The following is a 13,655-nucleotide window of genomic DNA, read 5'->3' as shown; positions in this document are numbered from 1 at the left end:
GTACAATTTAAATTGTTTAAAATCATTGTTTTTTTTTTTTTTTACATTATCTTGGTTTATGCTAAGCTCTGTACCAGTGATTTCATTTATATTATTAAAATCCCTGTTTTTCCTGAAACCCTCGTCTTCCTGCCTGTTTGGATCAGCTAACCGTAACAGTTAGTGGTAGAGGATCTTTTTTATTGAAAATAAAAGAAGTCAAAAGAATAGAAAAATAATAGAGAACGCTAGTGTTGGAGGGTCATTTTTATAATACATAAAAAGAAAACAAGCAGTTAGAATAGAGAGTGTTAGAGTTCATTCAATTATTTCCCTAACAAGTACTCTTTTTTTTTTTTTAAGTATGCTAATGTAACAACTTAAGTGTCATATGGTGTGTGATTCCTTTTTTGTTTTTTTGCAACAGTTTAAGTCAGAATGATGTTATTTTAAAATAGTTTCAGATTTTTGGAGTCATGAGGTGTAGTCTGATATGTACTGATAAGAATATCTGCTGTATATTCAGTCATGTATCATTGCATATTTAATCCCATTAATGAGATTGATATCTAAAATGGAGAGATTTAATGACTTAAATTTCACTGTGTTCCTCACACAAAGCTATCATATGGCCTCAGAAGACTTGGAAATGAAAAGAACCACAGCGGTAGTCCATTTTACTTGTGCATTACAAGTCAAATGATCTACCGCTGTGGTGCTTTTCATTTTGGAGCCTGTCAGCCCCTGGTTACCATTCACTTTCACTTTATGAAAAATATAGAGCTGTTTGAACAATCAGCAAAACATCCCCACACGTGTTGCATGGAAAAAACAAAGCAACAGAGGTTATTGTCTTTAATGGAAAAAATAATAGAAAGCTTTCCGCTAATGTGTACAGGTCCTTTTCAAAAATAAATATTGCGATAAAGTTCATTATTTTCTGTAATGTACTGATAAACATTAGACTTTCATATATTTTAGATTCATTACAACACAACTGAAGTAGTTCAAGCCTTTTATTGTTTTAATATTGATGATTTTGGCATACAGCTCATGAAAACCCAAAATTCCTATCTCAAAAAATTAGCATATTTCATCCGACCAATAAAAGAAAAGTGTTTTTAATACAAAAAAAGTCAACCTTCAAATAATTATGTTCAGTTATGCACTCAATACTTGGTCGGGAATCCTTTTGCAGAAATGACTGCTTCAATGCGGCGTGGCATGGAGGCAATCAGCCTGTGGCACTGCTGAGGTGTTATGGAGGCCCAGGATGCTTCGATAGCGGCCTTAAGCTCATCCAGAGTGTTGGGTCTTGCGTCTCTCAACTTTCTCTTCACAATATCCCACAGATTCTCTATGGGGTTCAGGTCAGGAGAGTTGGCAGGCCAATTGAGCACAGTAATACCATGGTTAGTAAACCATTTACCAGTGGTTTTGGCACTGTGAGCAGGTGCCAGGTCGTGCTGAAAAATGAAATCTTCATCTCCATAAAGCTTTTCAGCAGATGGAAGCATGAAGTGCTCCAAAATCTCCTGATAGCTAGCTGCATTGACCCTGCCCTTGATAAAACACAGTGGACCAACACCAGCATCACTGACTGTGGGTACTTGACACTGGACTTCAGGCATTTTGGCATTTCCCTCTCCCCAGTATTCCTCCAGACTCTGGCACCTTGATTTCCGAATGACATGCAAAATTTGCTTTCATCCGAAAAAAGTACTTTGGACCACTGAGCAACAGTCCAGTGCTGCTTCTCTGTAGCCCAGGTCAGGCGCTTCTGCCGCTGTTTCTGGTTCAAAAGTGGCTTGACCTGGGGAATGCGGCACCTGTAGCCCATTTCCTGCATACGCCTGTACACGGTGGCTCTGGATGTTTCTACTCCAGACTCAGTCCACTGCTTCCGCAGGTCCCCCAAGGTCTGGAATCGGTCCTTCTCCACAATCTTCCTCAGGGTCCGGTCACCTCTTCTCGTTGTGCTGCGTTTTCTGCCACACTTTTTCCTTCCCACAGACTTCCCACTGAGGTGCCTTGATACAGCACTCTGGGAACAGCCTATTCGTTCAGAAATTTCTTTCTGTGTCTTACCCTCTTGCTTGAGGGTGTCAATGATGGCCTTCTGGACAGCAGTCAGGTCGGCAGTCTTACCCATGATTGAGGTTTTGAGTAATGAACCAGGCTGGGAGTTTTTAAAAGCCTCAGGAATCTTTTGCAGGTGTTTAGAGTTAATTAGTTGATTCAGATGATTAGGTTAATAGCTCGTTTAGAGAACCTTTTCATGATATGCTAATTTTTTGAGATAGGAATTTTGGGTTTTCATGAGCTGTATGCCAAAATCATCAATATTAAAACAATAAAAGGCTTGAACTACTTCAGTTGTGTTGTAATGAATCTAAAATATATGAAAGTCTAATCTTTATCAGTACATTACAGAAAATAATGAACTTTATCACAATATGCTAATTTTTTGAAAAGGACCTGTATAATCACATTTACAAGACGCACATTGTTTAGTTTGGTAGAATGGAATGTGTGAGAATATAAACTGGTCTGTGCATCACCACACACACACACACACACAAAAAAAAAATGAAATAAATAAATTGAGGGTACAGTGGAAAAAAAAAAAACACTTTTGTTTTTCTGTCTAGGTGCCACATCCGCGTGATCGACACCTTCGGCACGGAGCCTGCGTACAATAATGAGGAGTACGCCACACTGCATGGATACAGGACCAACTGGGGCTACTGGAACCTCAACTGCAAACAATATATGACCATGTTCCGTAAGTCTATGACTGCTTATTACTGGCTGGAGCTGCATCATGACACATCGTCTTGTTAGAGCTGCCTTACAGCAGAATTTGGCTTTGGCTCATTTTTGAAATTTTAGTAACTCTTTAGATTAGGGAACACATATTCACTATTAACTAAGAGTTTTCCCTCAATAAACTTCTAATTTGCTGTTTATTGGTAGAAAGTAAGGTAGTTGTTGAGGTAGTTATGTTAAGCTATTAGATAGGGTTAATGGGTCTTAGCTCCACTCTGAGTGGGACTCGAATGTGGGTCGCCAGCATGGGAAGTGGGCGCACTAATAAAGACACTAAAGAGTGCAGCCTCTAGCATCAGTCTAGTGTGCCTCTTGAGATAAGGAGAGTGAGCTTTACTTGTGCATCTCTTACCGGGTGGCCTCCATTACACTTTATAAGTACTAATAAGCAACCAATGTGCTAGTATTATGCATGCAAATAAACAAATAGTTAATAATAAATAGTCTAGTTAATAATAAATAGTTTTGCATACCTGTTTAATAGTGTGACGCTGCTTTAAAACAATCCCTGTTGTATAAAGGGCTATGAAAATAAAGGTGACTTGATTTGACTTATTCCGAATTTGGGTGTATCCAGGGATGGAATGGAAAAGAAATATTGTAAAACATATCTGCTGTTTAGCAAATCCCAATGGATTAAATCCATTAAATGTGTTTTTAGTAATTTAAAATGGTGTTTTGTTTGGAAATATGGCCTATTATTGAAGTTAGACACTATTAAAATAAATACATTTAAATAAATGTTTTTTTTTTCTTAGTTATGTCAAATGGTATGTTGTTAAATTAATGTTTACTCGATTATTTAGTGACACTATTTTTGTGTTTGTGCCAGATAAATACTGCTGTATTCATTTCTATATAATGTTCTACATAGTAACACAGATACGAAATATTTGGTTACACTTAATTTTAAGAAGTCCATGTTATAGTGTGATTGTACATTTAAGTGTTGAGGGTAACACTTTATTTTAAGGTGTGCTTGTTACACATGTTACATTGCTGTTATAATAACAATTAATTAGCAATATGATTGCATAATTACATGCAAGTAACCCTAAACCAAACCCTAATCCTATCCCTAAGCATATAGTAAGTACATGTAGTTACCATTACTATATGTAGTTAATATCCTATACTATACTATATGTAGTTAATATCCCTCAGTACTGTGTAAAGGTCCTTGCACACTGAGTACGCAATTTTCGTTTGCGTTGTTTTTTTTGTTTTGTTTTGTTTTTCATATTCATCATCCTTTCTTATCAAAATGCTTGCTACGGATGTGAAAACGCAGAAAATCTAACCTGAACTGATTTTTTTGTTTTTTTTTTACGACAGACCAAGTTTCGGAGGCAGTGTATAAACGTGATTGACACAACGTGATTTTTTAACCAGCGAAAATTTTCGATGAAAATCTCGGACTCAGTTTGCCAGTGACCTTTACTGTGCTGATTAATTAACAACATTTATGTACTACATGATTAGTGTTAGGAATAGGGTTTGCTTTATTGTTATTTGCATATAATTACACATTTATTAATATAGTAAGTACATGTAACATTAACAAGACAGAATAAAATTAAGTGTTACCAAAACTATTGTTTCTACCAAGTATAGTTTAGTCATCTATTTATCATTAGTAGCTTGTACTGTGGCTAACTACTTTATGAAAGGGCTGAGTATCTTGTAGCTTCTCTAATGCGTTTATCAGGCTGCATTATGAAAGTCTTTTAGTAATGACAGCACAGAAAACAAGAACAGCGAGTACGTCTGGGTGAGTGTTTTGTGTTTGGGTAGCAGATGCTATAGGCGCAGAGCATCTGTAAGCAGGAGAAGAGCAGCAGATGTTGTCAGAGCTGGAGAGTGTTTGTGTCTGTGCAGCATATGCACAAATCTGCATCTCCACACTCTGAGGCACTGCTCCTCATTTCAATATATTAACACCACACAGGGTTGGCCCAAATTCAGAATTTAACAATTTGTTTCCTTTTAGTTCATGAGTGTGAATTTGAATTGAATTGGCCGGACGCCCCACAGGATGACGAATTGGAGTTTGTATCAGAATGACAGAAATTCAAATTTTCAGTAAATGTCTCTTTAGTGTAATTTTTTTTTTTTCTCAAAAAGTCTGTTAGACTGTTTTTTCCTTGAACTATGTTCAGTGCAGTCAAACATTTAGCAGCCTTCAGAACTGATTTTCTTATACAAAATCACAATATTTCCTGTACATTGTGTGTTTATTAGTGCTGTCAAATGATTAATTGCAATTAATCGCATTCAAACAGCACTAGTGTTTATAAATGTGTATAAATGTTATATATTAATCAAAATTTAATTATTCTGAGAAATTAAACACTTCACCCATAGACAATTAATTGTATTAAATCTAATTAAAAATTAACTAAATAAAAAAATGGCTATTATATTAAAAATGTATTAAATATAAAATTAAAAATATATAAAAAATGGCTAAATATCTTAAAATGGTTATGGAAATAATCCATAGGTTGTGTGTATGTGTAATTAATACTGAATGAATGAATGAACAGAGCTGTGTAGATTATTTATTACTAATTACAGATCATATGATTAAAACTGTAGTTAGTAATGTAATTATATAATCCATAAACGTAACTGTAATCTGATTACTATGAGCATTATAAAATACTCTAATTATGAGTATTTGATTTTTAAAATCTGATTACATAATCCAGATTACATGTGAACAGTTACTACCCAGATCTGTGAATGAATGAATGAATGAAGGAATGAATGAATGGATGAATGAATGAATGAATGAATGCACTAAAGCACGAGTGAGCAAACAAACAAAAACATTTTAGGTAAATGCTGTTGTTTATCACAATGTTTTTAACTGCATTATATAAATTCATGTTTATGAACTGTTTAAAACAAGCATTTACTTGACACCATTTGCTTGTTCTTACTTTGCATAACATTTTAAAAGAAACAAAAATTGAAAATGTATAGATGTTATATGTTTGTTTCATTTTATTTTAATCATACGAATCACAATTCTTCTGTTTACATACCTTACATTCAGCAATAAAACTGAAATGATATGTGCATTAATGAAAAGATTCTGATTTCTGCTTCCCTTTGCAACATTCACAATTAATTTAAAGCGATTTCAAGTTTTCCTTTCTCTTTGGAGTGTTCATGCATAGATAAGATCCCTGAAGTTGCAAAGACTGAAGTCTCAAAACCAAAGAGATATTCTTTATAAAAGTTAAGACTTGTCCATGCCCTCCTAAAACGTCTCATTCAAACACACCCCCACATGTCTACGTCACGGTGTGGGGAGATTTTCATAACACCGCCCAAATGTTTACACAAAGAAAAGGGGCATTTTCTTGCTGTAATGTTGCTTCTGCCACAGGCACCATGTCCTGGAGACGCTGTGTTTTGTTGTGAAAGCAAAACTACTTTGTTTGGGCTTGCAAAAGAGGACACAACTAGAAATCAGTGGTATTTAAAAATGAAGTTGTAGCTACAACATTGTTCCAAAAGAGTTCAACCCAAATATTAGAGTCCATGCAGCGCAATGTACGGAGGACTATTTCCTTAACCTGGCAGGAGAGTAGCCTTGCTTGCAGGTTTGGACAAAGGTTGTTTATAGAAAGTGGGGCAATTCCAACTTTGCAAGGATAGTCTGGCGCTTCTGACTCACAGCTTGTAAGTACATTTCTGCTACTGACGATTCAAACAGTAGTTTTGAGCAGTGTAGAGTAGTGCTGATTGTTTGTCGTTTCTCTGATCACAAATGCAGACATGGTAATGTTTACAGTATAGACAGTATAAGTCATTATAATCAGCAATTATGTCCCCATTGGATGCAACAAATGCCTCGTTTGTAATGGGTTTTATTGTTTTAGTCTTGTCTTGCCGGGAAAGGCCATCACAATGCGGTGAGGGGCGTAACATTTCCGTCTCACGCTTGAGGTATTCAGCCAATCACAACGCACTGGATAGCTAGCCATTCAGAACACGCCTCGCTTCTCAGAACGATGGGCTTTGTAAAAATGTATGCGGTTCAGAAAGGCGGGGCATAGAGGAGCAACAATAATGTACAGTATGAGGAAAATCATGTGTTTTTTGAACCACGTAAACACATTGCATTACACCAAATACACAAAATAATCAACGTCACATGACCCTTTTAATGATCGCATTGCAATGATCTTGTAAAGTACTGTATTTACTTTTTTTTTCTCCGCAGCACACACTCCTGATAACTCCTTCATGGGCTTTGTGACCGAGGAACTAAACCAGACTGAAAGATTCAACATAAAGAGGGACAAAGTCAACAACATGGCTGTGGTTTACGGCAAAGAGGCCAGTATGTGGAAGGTAAGAAAACCTGTCAAAGCAGTGCTTTTCCCAATGGTTAACAGAAACAGCAGAATTAGCAGAATTTTGACACTTTTCTACAGTATGTACCGCCAACCTTGCTCAGCATTTGAAAACACTGCAGGGTCGCTGCTGTAGACTTGCTTTCAGTCTGTGTAACTGTCAGAACATGCAGAGATTGATTGCCTGGCTCCTATCATGGCTTGTTGGGCACACTGATTGCGGTAAAGTGGCGTTTGAATGTGCTGACAGCAAATAACATCAGGCTGCTTTAACACGCTTCAAAGCAGGATGAAAGCAAACATTCTGCAGCATCGAGAGAGACAGGCTGTGAACATCGCCAGAGGAAACTGCTCCCACCCATCCTCCAACAAAATAAATAAATAAATAAACCTTGACAAGTAGCAGACTTTAATCAGAAAGTGTGTTCAAACCGCCGGGTGTTTGGGAGCAGAGATTGGTTTTGATGAGAGTAAAATGTACCTCGGGAGGCGCGAAAAGCTCAGGGTCTTTGAAGAATGAAGTCTCCACATTTAACCTGAATGTTTTTACTGCCATTTTTAACGCTGTGTTCTTCAGCACTGTGTTATTGTGTCTCTGTGCTGCTTGAGGTGTGCATTGTCGTGTATGTTTTGTTTGACAGGTTGCCATTTAAAAGCTATCTGCGCTGTGGAATCCCTAAACACTGACAGTTCCCTCCGGGCCAAATGGCAGCCCACTCGCTCTCATTGTGCATGTGTCACTCAGCCCAGTGTTACAACTGTACGTTTAGAGATTGGAAAGACATTCATTGCCCCTTTGTCCACTGGTTTTCCCCCTTCTAATTTATTTTTTGGTCTCTTGTCGACCGTCTTGGCTCACTTACAGCTCCAAGTCAGAGCGTGACAATCATTTCATCAGTTTATGGATGAGAAGGGTTCTCACAGTCATTGTAAAACCTGAAAGGACCAGAGACTTGCCACTTGGCTTGGAAAAGTCTTGGAAATGAATAAAATCTTAAAGTAACTTACAGTAAATATAAATTTTTAGTAGTTTAGCTCTAAAACTTTTTTTTTTTTTTTTGAGAACAATTTCTAGGAAATTATATATTTTTTAAATCATGAATGACTACAGAAGTCATGGAAATTCATTGGTCAAAAGGTGTGGATACCTTAAATATGTAAAGGGCAATTAAAGACCACATTCTATTTGTGACTCTGGACCACAAAACCAGTTGTAAGGGTCAATTTTTCGAAATTGAGATTTATACATCATCTGAAAGCCAAATAAATAAGTTTTCCATTGATGTATGGTTTGTTAGGACAGGACGATATTTGGCGGACTATTTGAAAATCTGGAATCTGAGAGTGCAAAAAAAATTAAATACTGAGAAAATCACCTTTAAAGTTGTTCAAATGAAGTTCTTAGCAATGCATATTACTAATCAAAAATTAGGTTTTGATATATTTGCGGTAGGAAATTTACAAAATATCAAAATATCTTAATGCCCTAATGATTTTTGGCATAAAAAAATAAAATAATTTTGACCCATACAATGTATGTTTGGCTATTTCTATAAATATACTTAAGACTGGGACTTAAGACTGTTTTTTGGGTTCAGGGTCACATATAATAAAGCAGCAAATAATAAATAAACAAATACATACATGCATGCATACATACATATTATTCCATTTTGTCACAACAAGCCAAAATTGTGAGGTGCAACTCACTGGTCCAGAATTCCTCTTGGTAAAACTGTGGGTTAAACATAGCATAGCATAACATAACTTGATTGATTTTGTATTTCTCATATGAGAAATACAAAATCAATCAAGTTATGTTATGCTATGTTTAATATGTTTTTGAGATTGCCTTTTAAATTTTAATACAATTCCCCTTGAACTGAGGTGGCAAATATATGCATATTATATTATGCGTAGTTTGAATTTAAATTTAGCAGTAGAATTAAAAAGGAATACAATTCAGAAATTCTCACATTGGGCTGTTTTTAGAATGTTATAATGTTACATCTTGCACTAAAATAAGTCAGAAATCAAGTTATGGGAATGCAACTATTACTTACTAAAATATCTAAAATATGAGTGTGAGTCTGTTTATCTTTAAGTATTCACACTATTTTGCAAAAGACTGCATCTATTTGTACAGTAAATAGAGTAATATTCTGAATATTGTTTTTACATTTTAATATATTATACAATATTTTAATGTATTATTCCATTATTCAGTGTTACACGATTTAAAAATCTTGAGAAATATTTCTTAAATATGTCAATGTTGAAAATATTTTTTTATTTTTTATTTGTTTTATGATTCATTGTAAATGTCTTTTCTGTCATCTTTGATCGATTTAATTTATTTAACTTGTCACACAATTTATGAAACCTGACACCAAATCTGCAAAACCATACACTAATTCTAATCTACTTTTTGCAAAACAAAGCACACAGTGCTCTATGTAAAAAGGAATTAATATTATGGCAAAGGTGTTTGCAAATGTTTGCTTTTGAGATCTGTTTGTGAATGCAGTGCTTCATTTTGCAAGAGATGTGAGGCATTTGTGTGTGCAATTCTTAGATTTGTGTGTGAAGTTTTAAAAAAAAAGAGACCGTTTTGAAAAAGGAAACAGTTAAAAAAAAACTAATATATTATGTGTCAAGAAAGGGAGAGTGTCCTTTATTTTCCTATAAAAGAAAGTGAATCTCTTTTATTTTCTTCTGCTAAAGCTGGTAATCCTCCTTCTGCCAAAAAGAGTCGGAAAAGCACACCCCCAAGACTCTATTATATTCTGGGCTCAGATCCCTTCTTCAATGCAAATCTATGGGATTTGTTCATCCAGTTTATCGTACACAAGCCAAAAATTGTCTGATCACTCAAATTGCAGGATTTGGGGAATCGGCAGTGTGGCATGTGCTACACACTGAAGTTTAATACTTAGGACTAGAGGTTTTGAATAACTTTGTAAGCACTAATGAGCAGTTTTGCAGCTCAGTGTCAATAAATGGATAAACTGGGGAGCTAGTTCTACATTGCAAACTTTGTAGTATGCCTGCACAAGCAAAATGCATCGTTTATTTATTTATTTTTTTAAGAAGATTAAATTTAGATTCTGGAAGCAGCATTGGAATGAATCATTTAAGTCAACGAGTTTCTTATAAATGAACTTGCTGACTCACAAATAAGCTTTGATTTGTTTAATTTAGATTGATCAATTGTTCCAGATTTCTATAATGATGTTTCATCCTCAGTGCTGTTTAACTAATGTTTGCTTCCTGAGATCGATATAGAGATGTCATTAAGCTAGTGCTGCTTTTCCAAAGACAGACAGAAATCTTTAGTGCGAACCTTAACGAGGCCCTACATTGATTTTTTGAATGTCACTCCGTTGTTTGAAACAGCACGTCGCCTGTTACGCTTATTCTTCAACCGCACGTTCATTACAGCTAAGAGGAGAAGCAATTTTGGTTCACGCAAGAATAATTCAGTCATAAATGTCCAGAAGGTAAACTTTGAACTGTTGCAGTCACTTTGTTTTAAGAACTACAGTATGCCATTTGTTAAAGCATGCATGAGAGAGCAAAGAGAACAAGCAGCGGTTCTTTTGCTGTGCAAGGAAAAGAGCCAAATGTGTTTGTATTCTCAAGAGGAGGCGCTTGCCTCCAAAACTCTTAATGGTGTGATATAAGAAATTAGGTGTAACACTTGCCTGAGGAGATGTATGAATTATTAAAGAGGTAATGATTTAAATAAGTAAATAATTCATACCCCTCTTTTACTGCACATATTGGAGAACTTTCATTATTTTCCAGAGAACATGGTGTGTGATGAGGTGAAAATAGAAACATCAAAAATAGGGATGTCAAACTTATGGGCAAAAAAACAAACTGCCACCTTATTAGCTGTTTTTTGTTGTTGTTTTTTTGGTTAAATGCATACAAAAATGGGAAATCTAAATGTCCAGAATAAGCTTTATGCTGGGTTAATAACCAGTTAATTATAAAGTAAAACAAAATATATATTTCATTCACCTGAAAGCTGAGAGGTGCTCATTTTAATTACATGATTCTCAGTCAAACTCTGACAGCATCCAATCCGTATTAATGTATGAAATGTAATAATCTCCGAGTGGAGACGATTGGGAAATTGACTTTAGTCATGAGTAATTAAAGATGTGAGCTATAAGATGTATTACTTTCAAATCAATATATCTTGCCAGCATAATAAACGAATGCTGATGTGTTTTGGAATTTTGACTTTTAATATTTTTCTTTGAATCATCTTGTGAGCCAGAATGGACTCTTTTACATGAATAAAACTATGTGGTGAATGTTATTTTTTTTCTGGTTTGGATGTCATTGGAATTCAATATGTAAATACTCTGCAAGTCACTACCATTTATTGAGTTTTTTCATTATAAATTGTGCCGCTACTGTGGTCAAATATGCACAGAAACAATGCAAAAACGCACATGCATATGTACACACAAAAACAGGAGTGAAGTATTGCTGCGACGGGTTCTGGCTACATCAGATCAGGCTCTTTGTTTTTGTCAAAGGTAAAAGCGTTAAACACTTTTCCCGAAATACTAATAGAAAACTGTAGTGGTTCTGCTGTTGCGTTGTAATTGTACGCAGCAGTGAGTGAGTTTCACAGCTCTCATCTGTAGCCTGTGCGTTTGTGTATGCGCTGTCCATTGTGCTGATCTAGAGTCAGACAAAAAAACTATCCACTCTTTAATGCATCATTTGTATACATTGTGTGTACTGCTGATTAAAAACAACTAAAATGCATGCTAGAAAACATTATTCATTTAGCCGTTTGAGAAAAGTCGACAGAGTTGTGTGACTGAACTACATTTCCCATAATTATCTGTGGCAGAACAATATTTAAACAGTGATAAAGCAACAATTGGATGCAATGCACATATTTTGCACCTCAATATGCTGCTTTAGGACCTTTATTTTTTTGTTGTTGTTGTTTTTTTTTTTCCAAAATCATTTGAACTGCATTATGACATAGTAATAGTAAAACCTCATAAATAGGGACAAATATGGGACTCAGAAGTAGGAGACATCAAGAAACACACTAGTCTTTCTCATCTGCTTCTTGCTTTCTATGCTCCTGCAGGGTAAGGAGAAGCTGCTGACCATCTTACACCGTTACATGGACATCCACGGGACAGTTTACTATGAGGCCCAGCGGCCCCCAGAGGTGCCCGCATTTGTCAGAAACCACGGTTTACTGCCCCAACAGGAGCTTCAGCAGCTTCTGAGGAAGGCTAAGGTACTTAGCATGAGGGTCTTTCACATCTAAGCGATAATACAGTTTAAATTACTTTGTGTTTAGTAACTTGCGTAATTACTCGTTTTATACATGGTCTAAAGGATTGAGTGGTGCTTTTGTTCAACGGTGTGGATTGCAAAATTATACATGCAAATACAAGGGGAATTTTTCCCAGTGATACAGATGTAGACTTAGATATGTTTGCACAATGGTGTTTAATTATGAACAGGCAATTTTGGCATTACAAATGCACATTAACAGTCTAAAAAGGTATTACAAAAGCACATTTAGTACACATAATTCATAAAACTATAACTTTGCCACACAAATGCAGTTAGTTTGACGTGTGAATAATATCTAATCATGTAATCCATAAAGAAGTAACTTGATTATGAGCATATTATCAAATTGCAATTACTTAATTTTTGGGATCTGATTACATAATCCAGATTACATGTAATCAGTTACTACCCAGCACTAGGACTGATAAAATATACATTTAGTAAATATATATTTTTTAATATTTAATAAAATAATGTGTTAAAAAGATAGCCTTTATGCAAATTCCACTTTAAGAGATGTTTCTACCAATAGAGCAATTACTGTATGTACACTTATACTTTCCTCATCAAATATTCATACATGCTATTAAGCAGTGTTTTGATTAATGATAATATGTAGCAGTTTGATTAAACTTGTAATCAATTAACAACCCTAACAGTCCTACACATCAATTTTCTCTCAGCTCTTCTTGGGGTTTGGCTTTCCCTATGAAGGTCCCGCCCCTTTAGAGGCCATAGCCAATGGCTGTGTGTTCCTGCAGCCAATGTTCAGCCCCCCTCGCAGCTCCCTCAACCATGAGTTCTTCAGAGGGAAGCCCACATCCAGAGAGGTAAGCGTGGTCTGCTCACTATATCCGTCATCAATTCAAGGAGTGGCCATTATGCCAGAAAAAAATCTAAGAAAGTCAAAGAACATTAATTAGTCCAACTTTTTTTAATTTTATTTATTTTATAATTGTATTATATTATTATCTTGATTTTTTTTTAAGTGAGTGTTTATTCCTGATATTTATTTCTGGACACGTTTCTCCAAACTAAAAGTTTCGTACTCCTAAAGCATGTAAAATAGCCATCTATACAACCTACGGAATCATATTTCCGCCAACAGAAAAAAAGGTAATCATGAGGAAAAAG

The 13,655-nt window shown here is 35.5% G+C and overlaps 1 protein-coding gene across 1 annotated transcript in view; it reads left to right on the top strand.

Moving 5' to 3' along the window:
- The window catches only part of LOC306846361 (alpha-1,6-mannosylglycoprotein 6-beta-N-acetylglucosaminyltransferase B-like), a gene marked incomplete at both ends in the record, with an annotated part of 128,308 nt that overhangs the window by 108,619 nt on the left and 6,034 nt on the right, over positions 1 to 13,655 (top strand). The window contains 4 exons of the mRNA XM_079379684.1: positions 2,631 to 2,764; positions 7,046 to 7,176; positions 12,304 to 12,459; positions 13,205 to 13,351. Of these exons, the coding sequence (XP_079235810.1) occupies positions 2,631 to 2,764; positions 7,046 to 7,176; positions 12,304 to 12,459; positions 13,205 to 13,351 (568 nt within the window). The remainder of the gene's footprint in view (positions 1 to 2,630; positions 2,765 to 7,045; positions 7,177 to 12,303; positions 12,460 to 13,204; positions 13,352 to 13,655) is intronic.

The sequence above is a fragment of the Barbus barbus genome (assembly GCF_936440315.1).
Source record: "Barbus barbus genome assembly, chromosome: 3".
Lineage (NCBI taxonomy): Eukaryota > Metazoa > Chordata > Actinopteri > Cypriniformes > Cyprinidae > Barbus > Barbus barbus.
This window is presented reverse-complemented; position numbering and strand designations above follow the sequence as displayed.